Source organism: Numenius arquata, chromosome 9 (genome assembly GCF_964106895.1).
Source record: "Numenius arquata chromosome 9, bNumArq3.hap1.1, whole genome shotgun sequence".
Lineage (NCBI taxonomy): Eukaryota > Metazoa > Chordata > Aves > Charadriiformes > Scolopacidae > Numenius > Numenius arquata.
The window spans coordinates 27434717-27456631 of record NC_133584.1 but is presented as its reverse complement, the minus strand read 5'-3'; the positions used below and the strand labels follow the sequence as shown (position 1 = coordinate 27456631).

At 54.3% G+C, this 21915-nt stretch overlaps 1 protein-coding gene across 1 annotated transcript in view; it reads right to left on the bottom strand.

The window, feature by feature from the left end:
• The window catches only part of EPHB1 (EPH receptor B1), a 78629-nt gene extending 57163 nt beyond the window's left edge, over nucleotides 1-21466 (bottom strand). Inside the window, exons 1-2 of the mRNA XM_074153613.1 lie at nucleotides 21409-21466; nucleotides 15985-16170 (exon numbers count right to left, since the gene is read on the bottom strand). Coding sequence (XP_074009714.1) covers nucleotides 15985-16170; nucleotides 21409-21466 — 244 coding nt within the window. The remainder of the gene's footprint in view (nucleotides 1-15984; nucleotides 16171-21408) is intronic.
• Between the last annotated feature and the right edge of the window lie 449 nt (nucleotides 21467-21915).

Below are 21915 nucleotides of genomic sequence, written 5' to 3'. Positions count from 1 at the left end.
GGGGGGGGAAGACAAAGGGGACCAAATCAAATACAACGATAAGGGAGAGAAGATAGGGCTTTCCATACCTTTTGTTTTCCAAATTGTAACCCTATTTTAGAAAATCTGGGAACAAGTTTTAACCCACCAAGCTCAAACCAGGCATCGGAGCCAACGGGAAAATCTCAAGGTGGGACGTTACAGGTAAGCCAATATTTTCCAAATATAAGGAGATCATTTGCTCCCGTAGGGACAAAGTCAGTCGCCAACAACATACTTGCATAGAATCATAGAATGGTTAGAGTTGGAAGGGACCTTAAAGATCATCGAGTTCCAACCCCCCTGTCATGGGCAGGGACACCTCCACTAGAGCAGGTTGCTCAAAGCCCCATCCAGCCTGGCCTTGAACACTTCCAGGGATGGGGCAGCCACAACTTCCCTGGGCAACCTGTTCCAGTGCTTCACCACCCTCACAGTAAAGAATTTCCTCCTAATATCTAATCTAAATCTCCCCTCTTCCAATTTAAAACCATTACCCCTTGTCCTGTCACTACACTCCCTGACAAAGAGTCCCTCTCCGGCTCTCCTGTAGGCTCCCTTCAGATATTGGAAGGCTGCTCTGAGGTCTCCCCGGAGCCTTCTCTTCTCCAGGCTGAACAACCCCAGCTCTCTCAGCCTGTCTTCATAGGGGAGGTGCTCCAGCCCTCTGATCATCTTCGTGGCCCTCCGCTGGACCCGTTCCAACAGGTCCATGTCCTTCCTGTGTTGAGGACTCCAGAGCTGGACACAGTATTCCAGGTGGGGTCTCACGAGCGCAGAGTAGAGGGGTAGAATCACCTCTTGTGACCTGCTGGCCACACTTCTCTTGATGCAGCCCAGGATGGGGTTGGCTTTCTGGGCTGCCAGTGCACATTGCCGGCTCATGTTGAGCTTCTCATTCACCAACACCCCCAAGTCCTTCTCCTCAGGGCTGCGGGTATACGAAATCCGCATGTACTATACACATGGATCACGGTCCGTACATAAGTATTTACAGATGGATGCAGATGCATTCAGCAACTCAAAGTCAGCAGCACCAAGGGCTGAGAGAACACTTTAATCCACGCTCTGGCCCACCAAGGCAGACCCCCGCCACCCCATGAGCCCAGCTCCTCCACCGCATCCCCACCGGAGGAGCGATCCAGGGCTGTAAGATGACAAGGTTGTCTTTTCAGGAGAACATTTTCCAGAACAATGTCACTATGCATTTAAATCCTCATCTTCGCTTTCTCGAGGCTGGGATGCCAGCAAACATCACCGAACGCCGCAGCCTGCCCTGAAAATCACCATATGTCAAGCTTGGCAGTTACTCAGTTCATCCTCCAGAAGCTGTGGAACAGCAACGCAGCCACCCAGGGATGGGCAGAGGCTTTCCCAGAAACCCTACCCTCCAAAAGCTCCTGAAGCTGCCCAGGACAAGGAAAACCCTCCAACTCGAGGTCCAGCTAAGTGGTGTGAGAAGGTCTGGGTTGAATGAGGGATTGCTCAGGTTGGGGAAGGGCAATCATCTGCTCTTCACCATCCAACCTTATCACCACCCAACCTTATGACCACCCAGGAGCACACGCCAAAGCAGATGAAGGCTGAAGGTCGGGAGCCTGAGGACACTGTCCCTTGTCACACAGTTGGGTGGCTTCAACACGAGCTGGGCACAGCAGCCTCACACCTCTGAACTTCTTGGGTGGAGACCAGATGGCTTGCACAATCATCTCACCAACCAAGTGAGCGAGGAGGATCCAGTACCCCAAACCCATCGTACATCCCAGCAGGACCACAGTGCCTTAAGGGATGGCAAGGATAAACCAAACATAAGGGAGCCATGTCAGTTAATTTTGTATTTTCTGTTGCTTTGCTGTAGCTCGCTTCTTGGTCAATGGCCATGTACCAGTGTTGGCTGCACATGGTGTCCCCCAGCCAGGTCAAATGGAAAGCAAGTGAGCTCACCCAAGAGAGGGACATTCCACCAAGAGCTCTTCACTTGGGAAGAGGGGGCTTGATCTTCATCGTACGATGAGAAAGCAAGGAACACCCCAAAAAGAGGAAGGGGGGATGAGGGGGCAAAGAAAAAAAAGTAGGGTTTGAGATTTCACAGACAAGGGCCGTGGAAGCCTAACGACTTCAGTGGAACTGGGCCCCTAATCAACTGGGATTCCCTTGGAAATGATAGCCTCTAAATACAGAATTAGTCAACTGAGAAGACAGAGCAGCCATAAATATCAATAGCATCCACCATTACGTGTGCTGGGATAAATCAGGAGGACAGGCGGTCTTCACGCCTGGATACGCGCAGGACATTCTCCCGTGGGATGGCAGGGGATGTCCCCAGCAGCGTGCTCACACGCGTCTCACGGCTGCACCCTAAGCCAGCCTTCGAGGCCACCAGCGCAGGGGCAACGCCGGAGCGGGCGCCGTAAGCTCTGCTGAATTGATGAACCAGCCCCGTCCCCCCCTTTCCCTGCAGCTCTCCTCCTCCCCCCCCCCCCCCCCCCCAATTTATTTCGCCTTATTCCAGGATAGCACCGCCTATGAGGAAAGCGCTAAAAATCAAAACATTTATCCTGCGTTTCCCTACACGCCACCACTTCTTTAGATATCCAGGATGAGTCACTGCCTTGGACGGTGTTCTCCAGAAGGGCTTCAAGCTCGCTACAAAAACACGCGTCTCACAGAGCCCTAAATCTAAAATGCCAGCCGTGCTGTCAAAGAGCCCTCGCTACGAGAGATGCACTTGGCATCGTCCGGCTCCTATTTACTAGATCTTATTTTAAAATGTCAAAGGGATTCTGCGGGAGCTACCAACATGACAGACGGCTCAGGCGGTGGAGCGAGCACGGTGGGGGACTCGAGGTTAGGGAACGGCGTCCACGCACACCTCCTCCCAACGCAGACGAGCGCTCGGTGTCTCCCCCAGACACCAAAACTCGGGGAGGGGGGTAGGAAAAAACCTCCCTTTTCACCCCGGCTGCCAACAGCCCAAGCCAGGCTGCTCGGTCGCGCCAGAAACCGAATCCCCCCCCCCCCTCCCAAAATTAGAGACTTGGAAAGAAAAACTCCGGCTCTGGACAAGCAAGCGCTGGGCGAGCTTGCCAGCACAGCACAACCCCAGCCAGATCGATCCTGCATTTTTTATTTTTTTAAATGCAGCATCCAACACGTACCGAAGCATTCAGGGAGGCCGGCCGATTATTTTCAGGTGTAAAATAAGAACCCAACGACAGCGTCGCTGGTCTGAGGATGCATCCTGAAGATCCCCGGCTCGGGGATGCGGGGTGAGAGCAGGGGAGCGAGAGTGGAAACAGGCAGGGATGCTCTGGATGCTGCTGGGGGTGTCGAGCTCAGCCCCGGCCGCCGGAGCACAGCCCTGGAGGAGAGGAGGTGGAAATATTGAACCTCAAACAGAAGAAACTGCAAAAGCTCGTCAGCAAGCGGCTCCCCCCGCCGCCTCCCCTCCCGGCACCGGCCGCCGTGCCGAGCATCCTTCTCTCCGGTTTTTGCACCATATGGAGTCAGCTTGCGAGTGCAAATGAGGCAAGGAGCGTGAGAGGCAAAGGGAAATAAATCTGTGCTGTTGTGGCAGCACGGGGAAGCCTCCGTCGGGACGTGGCCGGGATGGGGGAAGGCTCTGCCTGCATCCCATCCCCGGGGATGCCTTGGCAGGGAGCCCCGGTGCCTGCCCTGCCCTCCCCGCCATAAGGCTTCAGCGTTGGGAAACGGGAAAAAAGGGAGTAAAAAGGGAGGAAAGGGGACATGGCAAAGCCAACAGGTCCCTTGCAAAGGGCAGAGGAGAGAAGAACCCACTGGGGCTTTTTCTGCTCTGGCCCCATGTCCAAATGCCACCTCCCAAAACACCCCACAAACCCATCCCTCGGCTCCCCCAGCTCTTTCACAGGGACTTATCTTTTTCACAGAATCACAGGTTTTGGAAGAGACCTTTGGAGACCATCTCCTCCACTGCCAAAGCAGGGTCACCCACAGCAGGTCGGACAGGAACGTGTCCAGGCAGGTTTTGAATGTCTCCACAGAAGGAGACTCCACCACTTCTCTCTCTCCCTACTTTTCTTTTTTCTTTTCTTTTTTTTTTCGCGCTTTCAGATTTGGACAAAACAGCCACTGGCCAGGATCTGTAACTATCCCGCATCCTCTCCCGAAAATTTCACTGTCAGTCTGTGCCATCTTTAGGTACGTATGCACATGACAGCTGGTCCGTTGAGTAAATAACAAAATGTGTTTGCCAAGATTTCCAAACACCCGTTCCCACAGGGTGCTGCGCGGGCCAGCGGGGCTGTGCTCAACCCCGATGTGCCAACGGCTACCAGCAGTCACCCCTTTGGAAGATGCTCTTCACAAAGGGGGGGTCAGGACCCCTCTTTGTAAGCTCTTGGGGCATCACCCGAAGTGTGCCAGGAGCAGCGGGCAAACGGCTGCCCAGGCAGAGGCAGCGCCAGCTCCTCCGTCCCCCCCACATCTCCCCCCCACCAGGATCCGTATTCTGGGAGAAGAGTGGAAAAAATGAGCACTGCTCTAAGTCGACCTTAAATCCCAAGATTTTGCTCAGGACCGTGCTCACGCCGAGCTCTTCCCACAAGCTGCAGCGGTCGGTGGAGCTGCTGAGCAGCCACAGCTCCCACCGGCCCCGGGAGGCAAGGAAGAGGAGGAGGAAGAGGAGGATGCTGGCAGGAGGAGCTGCTTGGCAGCCGGCCTGCCCAGCACACCCCTGTCCCCAGCCCCGGCGCGGGTGCAAGCTGGGAAAAGACTCCAGCCATCTGCGCGCCGGGAGCCGTGCCAAGGCAGATTCGGGGGCTGTTCTTCCTCCCCTCCCCACCAGGACCGTCTCCTTCCCCAGGGCACGGGTAGAGATGACTTAACACACGAGTGACACCTCACCAAAAAGCTTCAGCGTGGGTGTTCACAGGAAGGTAAGCAAGAAGTCCACCTGAGCCACCTCCTGCCTGGACACCGGCCAACCCCCAGGAGGTGCCTAGAGTCCACCACGGGCGAGGGATGGTCCTGGTGTGACCAACACGGCTCTGTTTCACGCTACACCAGCTCTGCTCATTTTTAACACGGCGTCAGTGGATGATAAAGTTCCCCCTAAGCTCATCTCCATACCCACCTCTTCTCCTGATGACGCTGACCCATCCTCCCTGATTGTGGTTTCCTTACTGAAATAAATCACTTTAAGTGCACATTGTGCTCTGGGTCTCATTACCGTTCATCATCTTCTGTGCAACGGACCTGTCACATCCTCACAAACTCTGCCACCTGGGTGACACCAGAGCGATTTGGGAGGGCAGACAGGTGGGGAGAGAACACCTGCAGCTCACCAGGGTAGCAGGAGCTCCCACCCTTCTGCTCCTGCAGCTTTTGGGTGGTGGGCTCCCACCTTCAGCCCCACATACCCCTCATGGCGCGAAAGCTCAGGAAAACAAAAGCAAGAAGGTGTAACACATGTGCAAGATGGAATCGTTGCACGCAAGCACCCAGAAGATGGAAGATGGCAGGAACGAGGGCAGATGCACCTTGATGGCCAAGAGGGTCGTCTTTCAGCAAGGTACATCCCTGCAAGGAAAACTCCTCCAGAAGGGGTGGCAGAAACTCCTTCTCCTCCCTAAATTTAAACACCTAAGGGAGGGAAGGAGGAAAAGCCAGACACAAGGGCAGCAAGACGGTCACCAAACCTTCTCCAGCCTGGATCCTAGGCAGCACAACGTTCAAGTCCTTATCACAGACGGCTGCTTCCAACTCCACAAGGTTACTCCAGATTAATCCAGAACAGAAGACCACGGTCGCGCTTCACACAGTAAATTAAAAGCTCTGTGCCAAAACCCCATGAGGACCATTCAGGCAACAGCAACACAAAGGCATCATTTGCCTGTCACATCGTTTTCAAAAGCCAAACACTCAGAGAGCAAGAAAGGGAGCAATTAAAGCTGACGCTAATCTTGTAGTGTCCACAAAGACGGGTCTGTTGTTTTTGTCGAGGAGGGAGCGTAAGTGCCACCAGCTTCCAGATGGCCTGCAGCCCCATGAGGGGTTGGACCTGCCTAGCGTGAAGGAAGGAGCTGCTCACTCATCACCAGTCGGCTGATGCCTGCATCCCTGCGCATCAGCACGGCTCCCTAGGAAAAGGGGCTGTTTCCTGACACAATATTTGGGAGGGTGCAAAGGTACAAGGCTTCCCACCAAAGACAACAACTACCTACACCCTTGAGCGCTGCCCAAGGAGAAGACATGCTTCTCGCATGCCTTCCATAAGGTCACCACTCCCATTTGTCTCTCCATCTCATTCGAGGCCAGGCTGGATGAGGCTTTGAGCAACCTCAGACCAGGTGGTCTAGCGAAAGGTGCCCAGAGCAGAGGGGTTGGAACTGGATGATCTTTAAGGTCCCTTCCAACCCGAACCATTCTATGATTCTATGATCTCCCCCAATCTCATCACAACTTCACAGGAAAAAGCATCTCAGTACCCCTGGTGATCACGGCAGGAGGAGGAAACCCCCGGAGATGCAGGAGGAGAAGACCCCCGGAGATGCATGTGCACCAGGACATTCGTCATTGCCGGGAAGGACACCCCAGATGGTCCCACAGCCTCGGCTCAGCTCTCCCAGCATCCCACCCCCCCCAAAAAACCCAACCAGCCTGTCGCAGCCCAACCTGGAGACCCCATGTCCCCTTCCCCTGGCCCAGGGCACTTGCACACGTGTTCACACACACTGGTGGTGGGGCGGGGGGGTGGGGGGGTGGGAGGGGGTGTGAAGCCGCGTTGCAGAAATAACACAGGCACACAAACAAAAGAGCACAAGCCATTAATCTGGGTGAACCGGAGGAAATGAAATCATTATGTCTGCAGCTACAACATCCCGAAGAACAAATTTCCTGCCTGGATAATAAATGGATTCTTTTGTTTCACGTTGGCCCCCAACCACGTGACTGTCTTGGCCTATTCCTCATCCAAAACATCTTGCTGTATAAATACCCAGACGGGCTCGAATTTCAGCTGCTAAAAATATGTTTTAATTATAATAATATATAATAATAATCATAATAACAACAACAAGCAAAAAAAAATACATATATAAAATCTAGATCTGCAGTGTCCCTCTGCCTCCTGAAGAACCTCTGAAGGCTTTCCAGCACACAGGCAAGCAACCAAAAAGTCCAAAAGTTGCCAATTACAGCTGAACGGCACAACAGCAACCTTTGAAAGAAAGACAGAGGCACCCGAGGGGCAGCCCCGGGTTGATGCCCACAGTAAATACCCCCTGCCAGAAAGAGAAACAACGGGTGCACGAGCATTTCAAGCACCAACAGCCCGAGAAGTAGCTTATAAGTATCTCTCAGCAGCGGGTTGGGGACCAAAGCCACGCGGCACACCGGGGATGGCCAAAAAAACCCCAATTACGGAATCAGGGAATTGTCAGAGTTGGAAGGGACCTCTAGAGATCATCCGGTCCAACTCCCCTGCTAAAGCAGGGTTGCCCAGAGCACATCACTCAGGACTGCATCAATTCCGACCTCCAAACCTTGGGGCTGTGCAGGTTTTCTTCTGAGACAGGTCTTCCTCTGGTGGCTTTCTGATGCCTCAACTAGGGCTTGGGATTTATTCGTTAGATGGATGGGGAATGCAAGTTCTGGCCTCCCACGGCTTGGCGAGGATATCTGTTGGCCGTAGGAGCAGCTCTGGGGGTCTCAAGGGATGCAGATCTCTAGGAGAGCTGTGGGAATAACTGGTTTCAACCGTTCCTTTAATCTGTAGCTCCGCCAGATCACTCCGTTAAAACCGTTTTTGCATCTAACTACATATTTCGCATCTGATTTCAGCTTCTTTCCACTCGCCTTCCCAGCTTTGCAAACACATAGCAAACACTGCAACGAGTTTCAAAACAAGACAGGGTTTTGAATCCAAACATCGAAGCGCCTTGGCGCAAAAAGTCTAAATTGTTTGGATGTTAAAGGGAGACCTCCACAAACTGAAACGAGCTCAAAAATCCCCCAGAGATGGAAGTTTCAACAAAGCCCACCATGCTTTACTCCAAGCACAAGGTCTCCTTGATGAGACACCAGCCTGCTTCAGCCTTGGAAGTGGTCCCCCAACTGCCTCCTCCTTTTATTTGGTTTTGGAGAAAATGTCTTGGGCACAAACCTGCCTGCAGTTCCCCCTCCTCGGGGAGGCAAATCGCATGGGGTTCCTTCCTGAGCAGGGGACAGCAAGGAGGCTTCTTCCAGAGGTTTCACAGAATTACAGAATGCTATGGGGTTGGAAGGGACCTCTGGAGATCATCTAGACCAACCCCCTGCCAAAACAGGTCCACCCAGAGCAGGTCCCACAGGAACGTGTCCAGGCGGGGTTTGAATGTCTCCAGAGAAGGAGACTCCACCACCTCTCTGGGAAGCCTCTTCCAGGGCTCTGCCACCCTCACAGGAAAGAAATTCCTCCTCATGTTTAGGTGGAACTTCCTATGTTCCAGTTTGTGCCCGTTCCCTCTTGTCCTGTCCCTGGGCACCACTGAAAAAAGACTGGCCCCATCCTCCTGACACCCACCCTTTCAGTATTTATAGGCGTTGATGAGATCCCCCCTCAGCCTTCTCTTCTCCAGACTAAAAAGACCCAAGTCCCTCAGCCTTTCCTCATCAGAGAGATGCTCCAGGCCCCTCATCATCTTTGTAGCCCTCTACTGTCCCCTCTCCAGCAGTTCCCTCTCCTTCTGGAACTGGGGAGCCCAGAACTGGACACAGTGCTCCAGATGGGGCCTCCCCAGGGCAGAGCAGAGGGGGAGGATGACCTCCCTTGATCTGTTGGCCACACTCTTCTTGATGCCCCTCAGGATGCCATTGACCTTCTTGGCCACAAGGGCACATTGTAGGCTCATGGTCATCCTGTTGTCCACCAGGACTCCCAGGTCTTTCTCCTCAGAGCTGCTCTCCAGCAGGTCAGCCCCCAACCTGTCCTGGTGCAGGGGGTTATTCCTCCCCAGGTGCAGCACCCTACGCTTGCCCTGGTTGAACTTCTTTAGGTTCCTCTCTGCCCAGCTCTCCAACCAAGAGGTGCACTTTTCACCCCAGCGCAGAACAAAGGTGCGTTGGAAAGGCCAAGATTTTTCACGGAATGGGAATTTTGTTTCTCTCCAAAATATCAGTTCAGCAGAAAATATGAAAGGGCGTTATGAAAAGCAATCCTCAGGCCAGCAGTTCAAAGCCCTGCTCTCAGCCCACCACCCCATGCTCAACCAGAGCTGTGGCTGACTCAGGGTTGTACTCATTTCTCCATCACCCAGAACATCCCAGCATCAAAACCTCTTCTCTTCCAACTTCAAACACAAGCAGAGGAAACCCTCGTTCTGCAAGCCGGGCCGAAGCATGGCGCCAACAGAACTCCAATTCCATTTTCCTTTGTGGGTCATCTTTAATTTCAATTATATTTTGGAGGCTGGGGAAAGTGTCCAAGCGGAGCTGCTGCCTCAATCAAGTTTCAATCGCTTAGCGTTACTGTTTCTTCAAGGAAGAGGAAAGAAAAAAAAAAAAAAAAAAACAAAACAAATCCTTGGAAACTAAATATTTACACACCCACGTACACTAATCCCAGCAGATCCAAGGGTGGGAAGCCTATTTAAAAAAAAACATCCCTAATTACTTTCCCATTTTAAAGGGAATAATCCAGCGATTAGCTAAAACGCTTTACTTAAGAAATCACGTATTTTTTTGAAGAGGAATAATCTGCCAGCACGTGCAGAGACAGGACAGGGGGCTGACAAACCATTTTTATACACTTCCCTCACATCCAGCTGCCGACAGCCGAGGGGCACGGAGGAGGCGGTGACACAGTGGGTGGGCAGGGGGTCATTAAATGCCACTCTCGAGTGGCCACCCTTGGGATGGGGACAAAGTCGGCTCAGGCAGCAGTATCTCGCCAGTCCTGGCATCGCGCCCCAAGGAAACCTCCTCGCTCAGAAAACGGCAACAGAGCCCCAAATGCCCCAAACGCCCATCGTTCATCTCAAAAGGATGCCCAGGGCCCTGCCAGCAGTGCCACGAGCCGGGAAAGGCAGCGGGTTATTAGTGCAATACACTGATTTATCAGGAGCATCTTTCAGTCCCTTTTTGCTGACGTATTAACAGAGCTCTTATCAGACAGCAAGGTGGTTTCTGCTGGAAAAAAAAAAAAAAAAAAAAAAGAAATAAAATAAAAAAAAAAAATCTAAATAACACAGACCAGGGGATGTAGGTAAGGATTTCCAAGGTCCCCCCCTGCCACCGCAAAGCAAATAGCAGCTATTTGCTAATTAGCAACAGCCGCCGCGTTGCTCAAGGAAAGGGCTGAAGTCTTCAGGATAGGTGAAAGTTTGATTATAAGACTCACACAGCAGATCATTTAGAAAGATAAAACCACGGCCGCTCTGCCGCAGCCAGCTATTAAAAGTGGAGAATGTTATTTCGGGTAATAAAGAGCAAGACCTGAGGACCAGCCTGGGAATTCAAATTTACAACTTGTATCAAATTCATATGCTGTAAAACTTCACCTAGTTTATAAGTTTCTCGCCAACTTCATAAAACATTTTTTATTATTATTGTTTTCTGACTCTCCTGCCTTAATAAAATTCCTCTCCCAGCCTGTGTGGGTGTTGCATTATAAACATTTGCACTTCGATTCATTCAAGACTCAAGAAAGCTTTCAAGGTAACCTATTAGGAATACTTTGAATGCTTCAAAGACATGCCAGTTTCCCCTGAACATTGCAAAGCTTTAAAGGAATAAATAAAAATGGGCTGTTTGCCACAAACCAACCCCCAAAAATCTGCTGGGCTGGTGACTCAAGCTGTCGTATTTGGAAGCAACCGAGTTTGGTGGGATCTGGGGTGAGAAGACACAGGGGTTATTGGGACACAGGGTAAGGCAGGGAGCCCGGGGATGCCACCGAGTGGCTCCCACTGGCCGTTAAGGACCATTTTTTTCCACGACTTAAGGACCAGACCGTGTGAAAGTAGGGTTTTCCCTGTCCCTGGTCGGCCCCGGCGAACGAAGCCCAGCGCTGGGACACAAAGGCAGAGCCAGAGGGTGCTCTAAGCAGCTTCTTTCTCAAAGCAGCCCATTTTCTCCGCGCCTCGGCCAAGGCCTATTGAAGTTAATGAGCGTCTCTTTACAGCCCCCGGCAGGCTTCCGAGCAAGCCTTTCAGCCCAGCAGACTCCCGCGTGCGTGCAGCGCTGCCAGTCATTTCCCTGATAACGCACGCACACGGCACGAGGAGGGATAATAAAAGCCCATTTTTAGGAAAGGTACACCGAAGGCGAGCAGCTCCTCGCCAGCCTGCATCCACCTCCTCTCCTCCCCGAGGTCGGCTTCGGCATCCGTGGGTCGGGGGGGGCATCGCCAGAGCTCAGGGAGGAGGAAGTGGGGGGGGCCCTACCCAAGATGGGTCCAAAGGACAAGGAATCGGTGCCTTTAATTCCTCCGCAGTTGATGCTTGTTCAGTGGAATGGAGAAAAGAGTAAGGTCACCTGGTGCGATGCACGTGGCTCAAGGAGCCGCACATCCCTCCCCAGGAAACACAGTGTGGAGCCGATCCTTCAAAGTTTTATTATACCAGAAATCACCACTTTACAGCTTCGTATCTGGTCCCAGTGACGTCGTTACGCGTGACCTCACGGTGCCTCTTGTCCAGCGCCTGACAAGCTCAAATGACTTGGATCCCCACCAGCAATTTCATCGTGAGGGATAAAGCACAAACAGCAAAGGCCACGCATCTTCAGGGGGTTCGCCCAGCTTCTGGACAGCTTCAGGCAAGCCCCACGGGCTGGGGAGCAGCTCTGGGTCTCTCAGGATCACCCCACAGGCAGGTCATAATTCCCAGCACTTGATGAAGGATGCAGAGATCCGACATCGCTGCTTAAAAAATAAATACGGCAGAAGCACAGGGATGGAGCGGGCACGTGGCGAGGGCATCTCCACCACCGTGGGCAAAGAACACCTATGGAGCAACCTCGCCGGCACCGTGGGTACCCTACACCAGGCAAAAGGTCCTGAACTAGTCACAAACCTTGTAAGCAGCACTTCTGGCAGTACACCAGTAACCTTGAAAAGCCAAATTTTGTTCTTTTCAAAAACATTTGTTTCAAACGAAAAGCAGAGCTGATGCCTCGCAGAGGCCTCTGAGAACAACCCACTCCCTCTCTGTCCCTACGTGTCCATCTCACTCCTTGGGCACTTGGAAATCTCATTCCTTGGGCACTTGTGGCCAGCAGGTTGAGGGAAGTGATTCTGCCCCTCTCTTCCATTGTGGTGAGACTCCATCTGGAGTACTAGATCCAACTCCGGGGCCACCAGCATCAGAAGGACATGGACCTGTTGGAGTGGAGCCAAAGGAGGCCACAGATGTGTTCCAAGGGCTGGAGCCCCTCTGCTGTGAGGACAGGCTGAGAGAGTTGGGGGCGGTTCAGCCTGGAGAAGAGAAGGCTCCAGGGAGACCTTAGAGCCCCTTCCAGTTCCTAAAGGGGCTCCAGGAAAGCTGGGGAGAGACTTTTTACAAGGGCATGTAGGGATAGGATGAGGGGTAACAGCTTCAAAGTGGAAGAGGGGAGATTTAGATGAGATATTACGAAGAAATTCTCTACTCTGAGGGTGGTGAGACCCTGGCCCAGGTTGCCCAGAGAACCTCCCACCCCTGGACGTGTTCAAGCCCAGATGGGACTTCGAGCAACCCGGTCTAGTGGGAAGTGTCCCTGTCCTGATCCATGGTTGGATCTGGGTGGTCTTCAAGGTCCCTTCCAACCCAAACCCTTCTATGATTCTATGAAATAAGAAGGTACAAGCGTTGGGTGAAAAAAAACCTACAATTAAAGTGCCCAGCCATCTTCCAAGGCCAGCCCCCAGCTACTTCTTCACCCCCCTAGCACATCAGGCTACCCCCTCCCAGTTGCCCACGGCCAGTGGGCTGCCCAGCGGGACCGGAGCACACCCCCGTGGCCACCCCCCTTCTCCTCCTGCCTCCCGAGGACGGCATTCCCCTTTTCAGCTTTTCTGCTTGGGTTCCTGCTTTTCCCGGGGAAGATGTAATTCACACCCCTTCGCCTCTTCCGCCCTGATTTAATGTCTTTTGAGCAAAAAGCAATTATCCTTGTACCAACAGGACCCCAGCGAGGATGATAATGAGTCGGCTCCGACCCCGCGGCTAAGGAAGCGGCTGAAGCACGTGGAGGCCCCCAGTAATCAAAGGCCCGTCCCCGGCCTCCGATTGTGGAAAAAAAAAAGGATTAAAAAAAAAAAAACATAAAAACTTCCATCGTTGTCGTTCCCTGCTCCATCCCTCCACCCACGGCAGAGGTTTTAGCCAGGTTTTGGGGACTCAAGAAGCATCCCCCCCACCCGGAGTCATGCCCGGATGGCGACCTGCCCTGCATGCAGGGCCAGGCAAAAAAAAAAAAAAAAAAAAAAAAGTGTCTCCATGCTTTGCCCTGAAAACAGGAAGAAAATAGGAAAAAAGGTGGCAAAGAGGTGGACACGCCACAGGTCTTGCGCTTTGCAGGACCGGAGAGGCTCCTCAGGAGATGGAGTGGAGAGGAGAGCATCCAGCGCTGCCAAACACCGGGGCAGTGACCCAAGCTGCCCTTCCCCTCCAAAAAATAAATATACAGGCAGGAAAAGACACCAAAACCCAGCCACGTTCAAAGCAATCCGAGGAAGATGGCAGTTGGGTCCGAGTAATCCAAACCTCGGCGCCCGGTTGCTGCTGGGATGTGGCACGCGGGATACCGGCGCGTCGGAGGGGCGGGCAGGGTGTGAGATGGACTTTTGGGGAGAAAATATCATTGAACAACGGTTTAAAGTCATGATGAAGCCTCCATCCGGGATGGGAGAAACCAGGATTTCCATAGCCTCTTGCTTTTAGTCACTGCGTAATAAATCAAAGCTTCAAACACCAGTAACACCGACTGGATGCCTCCCCAGATATTAAACGCGTTTCTCACTACGCTAACGAGCCCATACCTGAGGCTTTGCTAATCCCTAATTACTTGGCATGGCTATTTCCAAATTAAAATAAAATAAAATAAACTTAATATTGTAAAAAAAAGAAAAAAAAACAAGATAAACAGTACTGTAATTTTTTCTGCCCCTCATCTGCAAAGACCTTGAAAGGACTCCACATGCTTATTAAGGGGAACAACTTAGAAGAGAAAACAAGCAAATTAACACTCATTAACTAAAATAACTGCTCCTAACCCTCTCCTCTTCCAGGCTTGCCATCGCCTTCCACCGGCCCCAAAAGTAGACAGGGAGGAGATGTCGACCCTGGGGATGCTCTGGGGGCTGCAAGGAGGACCGGCTGCTCTCGGGGTCCTCCCCTCCCACTGGGAGCATCCCACCCCAAACCAGGTTTAGGTTGGAAGAGGTGAGGCCGAAGGGAAGTCGTCTTCCTCGGGTGGGGCTGGGCGCAGAGCCCCTTCCCCTTTGAACTGTCGCCTCTGTGATTTTTCACTGCGGGGCTCCCAGCAGGAACTTATTAAAGCCAGACCAAAGCGCGTACGCTTTAATCGTAATTAGGTCACCCTGGGTTGTGGGCTTAGCAGGCAAAACTATAATTATTTAGAAACATCAAGTTTAAATGCCAAAGAGTCTTAATGGAGCTGAGCTAATTAACCAATTTCAACTGAGTAACTGATTAGCTTAAAAAAAAAAAAAAAAGAAAGAAAAAAAGAAAAATCAATGATCATAGACAACAACATTCTCTTTTAACAGGTTGTTTTCTTGCAGCAATTCTCAATTGCACAAAAGGAGCCCAACAACCCCCGCTAACCAAATATTATTGTAATTAAATATTCAACAGCAAGCCTCTTCAATTATTCAAAAGACTGATAACACTTGTTTATAATTGGGGTGGCGGGAGAGGTTTCCAGAAGCAGGGATTTTATGCCCATCGCCGGGGATGCAAACCCGGATGGGTGGTGGCATCGGCCACCGCTCCCGACCCTCCTGCAGGAACCCAACTTGGTAGGGAGGGGGTCAAGGAGGGGGGGAAACGGGGGGAAGGCGGACGCTTTCCCAGCCCAGACGAGAGAAAACAGACCATATGGTCCACACGCTTTCTGGATTTTTGTTATTAGACCGAAAAAAATGTAGGGGACTAATGGCCAGTTTCCAGGTCTCACACCCTTTTCCGATGGTAGCAGCAGAGAACCAGGAGGAAAAGCAGACCCCCGTGTATCATTATAATTCACTAAACGGCATTACCATAGGAAATTACAAATTAGCTTTTCAGCGAAGGATAGGGGGATATTTAGATTAGCTACAGAGAAACTACAGAACCTTTCAGTCCATTTATCACGGTTCTCACAGCTCCAAACTTCCAGGGAAATGAAACAATAATAAATATTGAGCAGGGAAAGTTAATCTCCGCTGAACGTCCTTTAATAATTCAAAAGTTATGAGAAATAAATAAATAAGAGCACAGACCCTTTAGCTCCTACAAACACACGTCACGTGTTTGGTCTTTTGGTGTTTTTTTTTTTTTTTCTCACCATTTTTCATGATGGGACTTTATGGAAAATGGATGGTGACCAAAAAAAAAAATCAGCTGTGGCTGGGAGGGACCGTATTTATGGTGCAAGAGGGAGCCCATCCACGTCTGACACTTATCTGGAAAGAATTTGCTTTCATCGTTCCCAAGAAAAGGGCTGTGGTGCCTCTACCTGCTGCTGGGTGGCATCTCCATCAGCCCCGTGCCCGCTCCCTCCGAACAGCTCGCTTTTGGAAAGACCGCCTTTTTAGCCCCTAAAAGCTGGACTGTGCAATAACCAACTTGGTGTCCCGTGGCCACCCAAGGTCCCGGCTCCCTCCTGATGCTGCTCTGACATGGCTGCATCCCTTCCCGCTCCCGGAGGGAGGGGAAGCAATGCCAGGGGCTCGGCTGGTGGGAAGCACCCTACATTCCCGCTTGGACCACGATGCACCTGAATTTCTTCCGGATTCACACTCACTCGCCATTCCCACCACCCGGCGCCGCTTCGCAAGGTGCTCTCCATCACCCCCCGGGGACCCAAAATTCCCACCGTGCGGGTTATTCCGCACCGCTTCCATCGTGCCGGGTCCAGCGACCTCCGCAAGGGACGCGCGCCCCGGCTTCCCAACAAACACCACCGCCGCCTTCACGCGCGCGATGCTCGCTGGAGAGATCCCACGTTGGCAGAAAGAGAACAAGGTCAAGTTGGAAAGCACTTTCGAATCCTAAGGAATGTTTTGGGGAGAACGCCCTCCCCACCCCCCAAGCCCCAACTATTTACACTCAGCATCGCTGTGCTGTTTAATGACTGCCTGTCCTTATTCCAGAGGGAACGGAGCGCCGCAGCACCCTTCGGGAAATGCCATACAAGTTTCGGGGCTCCCACATGAAGCCATTTCCGTGCCAGGATACGATGAGCTTGTACCCACAGCTGGGAGAGGCAAAAATAAAAAAAAAAAGCCTCCCCAAGCTGGCTGGATCTCAGACGGAGCAACGCAGCACCCTGCGAGCCTCAGCCTTCGCTCCGAGCATCTCCTCCATCAGCCTCATCCTGCGGCCCCAGCGTCTCCAAGGCTCTGCTGACCTGATTAGCATCGAGTCACCTCTCGCCCAAGGTACCGTTTTCCCCTTTTCACCAAATCCGAGGATTTCTCCAGCGTGCAGAACCCATCTCTGCCAGAAGCATCTATTATTCAGCACCGCGGCCTGGATCCAGAGCCAGACGAACACACTCGGGTGACTTCATCATCAAACATCGATATTTTCTTCTGAATTTTTAAGGCCAGGGGAAGGTTTTTTTTTTACCCTGTCCTGCTGTGTCAAGAGCTGCACCCGGGATGGGGCAAGATGCCACCTTGCAAACCCCCCCCTCCAGCAGACGGGGCCACTAAACACATGGCAGCACCAGGGCTCCCATTTCCGTAACGGGAGACCCGATTCCCATGCAGATAATGGTGAGCAGAAAAATAAATATATTTATCACAGACCCCACCTCTTCTCCACGCCTGCCTTTCCCAGAGCTCCTTCAGGGCCCTTATATTGCATTAACTGCTCCAAGACCATCTTCAGCGTCAAATAAATAACTAATAACGGCAGCCCAACGGGCAGGCTTCCCATTTTGAGGACCGCTTTTCTGATCTCTCCATCACTGCCGGTGCTCCTTTCCATCTCTAATAGGCTTCCAGAGCCGAGCCACCAGAGCACTGCAAGTTATTCAACTTTCGGCTGTGCTACGTTCAGGGAAAGTGAAATCCAAAGCTTTAATCACGACAAAAAAAAAATAAAATCAGGACCACAAGGAAGGAGACCAACATGAAATTCAGACGCAGGTGAAGTCGCTCACGAGATGGGCTCGAGACGGATGGCCACCAATTCAGGGACAGCCACGCCACAGCCACCTCCATGAGCTGAGCTGTATTTATGCATCCCAGGGACAAAAATCTCCCTTTTCGGGTTTTCCAGCACTGCGTGGCATAAGCCCCCGAGGTCAGCTTGGGGCCAAGCAGGACCTTCGGAGACATTGCCTTTCCTTCACCTCCACCTCCGAGCCCGAAGCACGAGGGAAACGGGAAGAGAGGAGGAAGACTGAGCAAGGCATAATGAGTCAGTGATACCAGCAATTAGTCAAAAAAAAAAAATTAAATAAATAAATAAAAAAATAAAGGCAACACAGGCATCTGCAGTCACCAGCCCCTTTTCCATGACTTGACAAAACGCTTTCCCTTCAGGCTGACAAGATCTGGGCTCACTCATTGTGCCAAGAATAAGGGGGTTTTTTTTCCCCTTAGGGGTTTGGTTTTTTTTCCCCAGCTAGTTTGTGCAAAAAAAAGTGAAAGGAAAGGGATGGCTGGATGCTAACACACGCAAATCACCGTGCAGGATACCAGCGCTTGCAAGTTCTCTCTTGGAAGACTTATTTCGAGCTTCTCCTTGAAAAACCGCTCCGCTCGGGGCGAAGCAGCCGGGCCAAAGGTGGAAGCCCAGGTGGTGGTGATGGTGGTGGGAAGGGCGGCTTGGTGACCACCGCCAGCTCCCAGCACAGGCACCTCTCCGGCGCCGGGGCGAAGCGGAGGAAGCCCGAAGGATGCCTGCAACAGATGTGAGCATCCCGAGCCAAAACGGGAGGAAAGAGGGCTCCCGGGGCGGGCGGCACACACGGAGCGGGAGCCAGGGGTGCTGCTCTCCAACCAAACCCCCATCCCCGCGCTCTTCTCCCGGGCTGCGGTTCCAAAGGCCAGGCAAAGCCAAATGAAGCCGAGCCCCGAGCAGGGCTTTCCACCTCCCTTCCCTGTGCTTTGCTTATCGTGATGCCACAAGCACGGAAAGAAAAAAAAACTGTATTTTTTATTTTTTTTTTTTTTAAAAAGAGCAGGCGCGAGGCAGGGAGGTGACGGCTAGGGAAGGGGGTAGGCAGAGAATGTAATGTAAGGTGGGAGAGCCACGCCAAAAGGGACATCAAGCCCCATCCGACCTCCCGACACCCCAAACTCCAACAGCTCCCGAGTTAAAACATACATCAGCCCGTTGCCACCCTCTCTGTATGCTAAATGGGATTATATTTGGTTCAGCCGACAGGAGAGAGAGAGCACGCGAGCGGCTCCTGAGCGATTGCAGGGTGTGGGAGAGACGGAGCGTCTGGTTCCCGTCATCTTCTCATGGCCCTCTTCCTCTTCACAGGCCACCAAAAAAAAAAAAAAATATTTTAAAAATGGCTATAAATATCCAGGTGTCCGTCAGAAAAGAGTCAGCTAAGCCACAGGATTTGGTAAAAATGGAGGAACCATAAGAAAACTCGGATAAGCCACTCTTCTGCCTCCAGGCTCGCGTGCTGCAGGCAATGAGTTAGCAAGGTTTTATGGAGGATAAAGAGAGATGTTTGCAGGCAGCCCCCCGGCCCCGGCCCCGACCCCGGCTACATCCCTCCTCCCCCTCCAACAGGGTCCAGACCCCCAGACCTCCCTCCCTCCCTCCTCTGGCCATCGAGGAAAAAAAAAAAAAAAAAAAAAAGACTTTTTGTCTCCAGTGCTGATTTGGGATGCAGGGAGCCATCCCTCTCCCAGCTGCTTCTGCCGCCCCTGGCAGAGCCGGGCTCCAGCCGTGGCTGCCGGCAAAACTGCTCCAGGGGAAAAGGCAGACCCCGGACTGGGTCGGGCTCTAGGAGATGCTTCAGCTCGGTTGGAGAAAACCCACGTTTTAATCTGCCGAATTCAACCCTCGCTCCAGGAGGATCCATAAGATTTTAAATAAGCTCCGTAAAAAAGGTGTTCTCTCTATATAGGGCCACGCCAGGAGATTGTCGCCTCAACTCCAAATCAGGGTCAATTTGCTCTGCCTCAGAAATTCCCCCCTCCAAAATTTTCCCCTCAAATCCGAGATCTCTCCCAGGATACTACTTGACTATCCAAGCAATTGCCTCAGCAGAGTAGAAACGACACCGCTCTTCAACAGGTTCGGTCCCGGGCAGGGATGCTGGCCCTGCCAGCCCACCACGTGCCCCCCCCCCCCGCCCCCGGGGGTGGCTCGGGGCAAGCTGGGGAAGATCCCGTCGTGACACAGGGAGGCGACAACCCAGGAGGGCTCTCCGACCGGGAGCAAGCGGAGGTTTCCCATCCGGCCACGATTTCAGAGGCGAGGCCGCAGACGCCGGCTGAGCGAAGCGCTGCTGACGGGTCTGGGGGTCTCACGGGCGGCTTCTCCAGCCGGCAAACGCGCCCGTTCCCATCACGCCTCGGCAAGGCACCCGCCTTGCCATCTCAAGGTGTTTCTACGGAGATGCAACGGCAGGGAGGGAGGAGGGGGAGGGGGGTGCGGGGGGGGAGAAAGCCAGAGATATAAGAAAAAAAAAAAAAAACCAAACAGCTGGGTCAGCCAAAAGCCGGGGGAAAGCAGCCGCCGCTGTCGCCGCAAAGTGGCCTGCCCACCACGAACCACAGCCAACTCCGCTCCCAACCCCATCCCAGACCCGTCACGGCAGCATTTCGGCTCCCAAAGTGGCTCCGCGCCACCCGGAGATGAGCCACCGGTCTCCAGCCAGCTTCCAGTTCAGCTGCAACCGTGCTCAAATCAGCTAAATCCAACACACACACCCCCCAACCTCCCCCCCCACCACCACCCCGTGCCAAGCCCCACGCCGGCCGGGGGCTCCCTTCGCCCACCAGACCCCCAGACGATGCATCGTCTCTCCGCCACCACGTCGTCCCCTGCTGCCAACCAGCACCACGTCCCCACCTCGGGCGATGGGCAACCCCGGCCACAAGCCCTTTTTGTACCGGGAAAAAATAAATAAAAATAAAAATTAAAAATAAATAAATAAATAAAATAAATTTAAAAAAAGGAAAATAAATAAATAAATAATATCAGCAATGCTTCCGAAAGCCGTGCCAGCCAGAGAGCCTAGGGTGACCTGGCTCTCCTGCCAGGCCCACCATCCCGGTGCCCAGTGAGCCCCACGACAGGGCGGGTGATGGGGAAAAGACTTCATGCCAAGGGCAGGAACCTCGCTGAAGGGACGGCCATGCATCTGCCCCGTGGCCCCACTGAGCATCTCCTGGTCCAGTCCAATCCAAAGGAAGGAGACACCCCACCACCACCACCACCACCCCCCCGCCCACGCTTCTATCCTCCTCTTCCTCAAAGCTCTCCTGAGCTCCCACGGGAGGAGGAGGATGGCCAGAGGGAGTCCTCCGCAAAGAGCCCGACTGGGTAGGGGACCCTGGAGGTGTCCCCTATCGACACCCAGGCAGTGCTCCACCAGAGAGGGGACCCAGAAGGGACCTTGGAGGTGTCCTCCACCACCACGCCGGGGAGGGGACCCTGGAGGTGTCCCCCGGCAGGGTTTTGCTGGGGAGGGGACCCTGAGGAGGTCCCCCACCACCACCCCGGGGAGGGGACCCTGGAGGTGTCCCCCAGCGCTACCCCCGGCAGGGTTTTGCTGGGGAAGGGACCCTGAGGGTGCCCCCCACCACCATCCCGGGAGGGGACCGACCCAGAGGGGACCCTAGGAGTGTCCCCCACGGCGACCGCGAGCAGGGCCCTAGCCGAGGGGGGGGACACCCAGAGGAGCCCCCAGGAAGACCGGGAAAGGTTCCCCAGAGCCGTCCCCGAGAGCTGGAACACCGCCCCCCCCCCGCCCCTTCCCGCGGCCACCCACGGCCCGTGGGCGAGCCCCAGGCTGCCAGCACCGCCCGCGGGCCGGTACCGGAGGAGAGCCGGCGCAACCGGCTCCGCGCTCCCCGAAGCGGACGGGCGCCCGTGCCCTGCCGGTCTGCAGCCCCTGGGGGAGCCGCTTCCCCGGCCGGTCCCCGGTCGCAGACGCCGCGGGCGGCGCTGCCAGCCCACGCGTGCCGCGGGGACCTGCCGTTCACCATCCCACCGCCCCCCCCCCGTCCCGCTCCCGCCTCACCTTCCACGGCGGCCGCGGTGGCGGCCAGGCAGAGCAGCACCACCAGATCCGCAGCCATCGCCTCCCCGGGCCCCCCCGCAGGCTTCAGCCGCTACCGGCGGGCGGCCGTGAGCGGGCATGGGGGTACGTCGGCGGAGCCGGGGGCAGGACGGGCCGGGGCCGCGGAGACGGGGCCGGGACCACGGGGCCGGGACCGCGCCGCTTCCCCCCGCCGCCGCCGCCGCCCGGGTCACATCGCCGCCGCGAGTGGGGCGCCCGGCCACGCCGCCGCCGGCCCCCGCCGCCGCCCGGCCACGCCCCCCGCCGCCGCCCCGCCAATCCCCGCCGCCCGGCACGCCCACGCCCCGCCCACGCCCCGCGCCGCCGTCCGAAGGGGGACGGCGCCCCCTGGCGGCCCTACGCCGCCGCCCCGCTCCCCCCGCGCACCCCCGGCCCCTCAGCGGCACCCCCGACGGGGCGGACCCTCAGCCCGCACCGAGGGGGAAGGATGGGGGGGGGGGGGGGGGG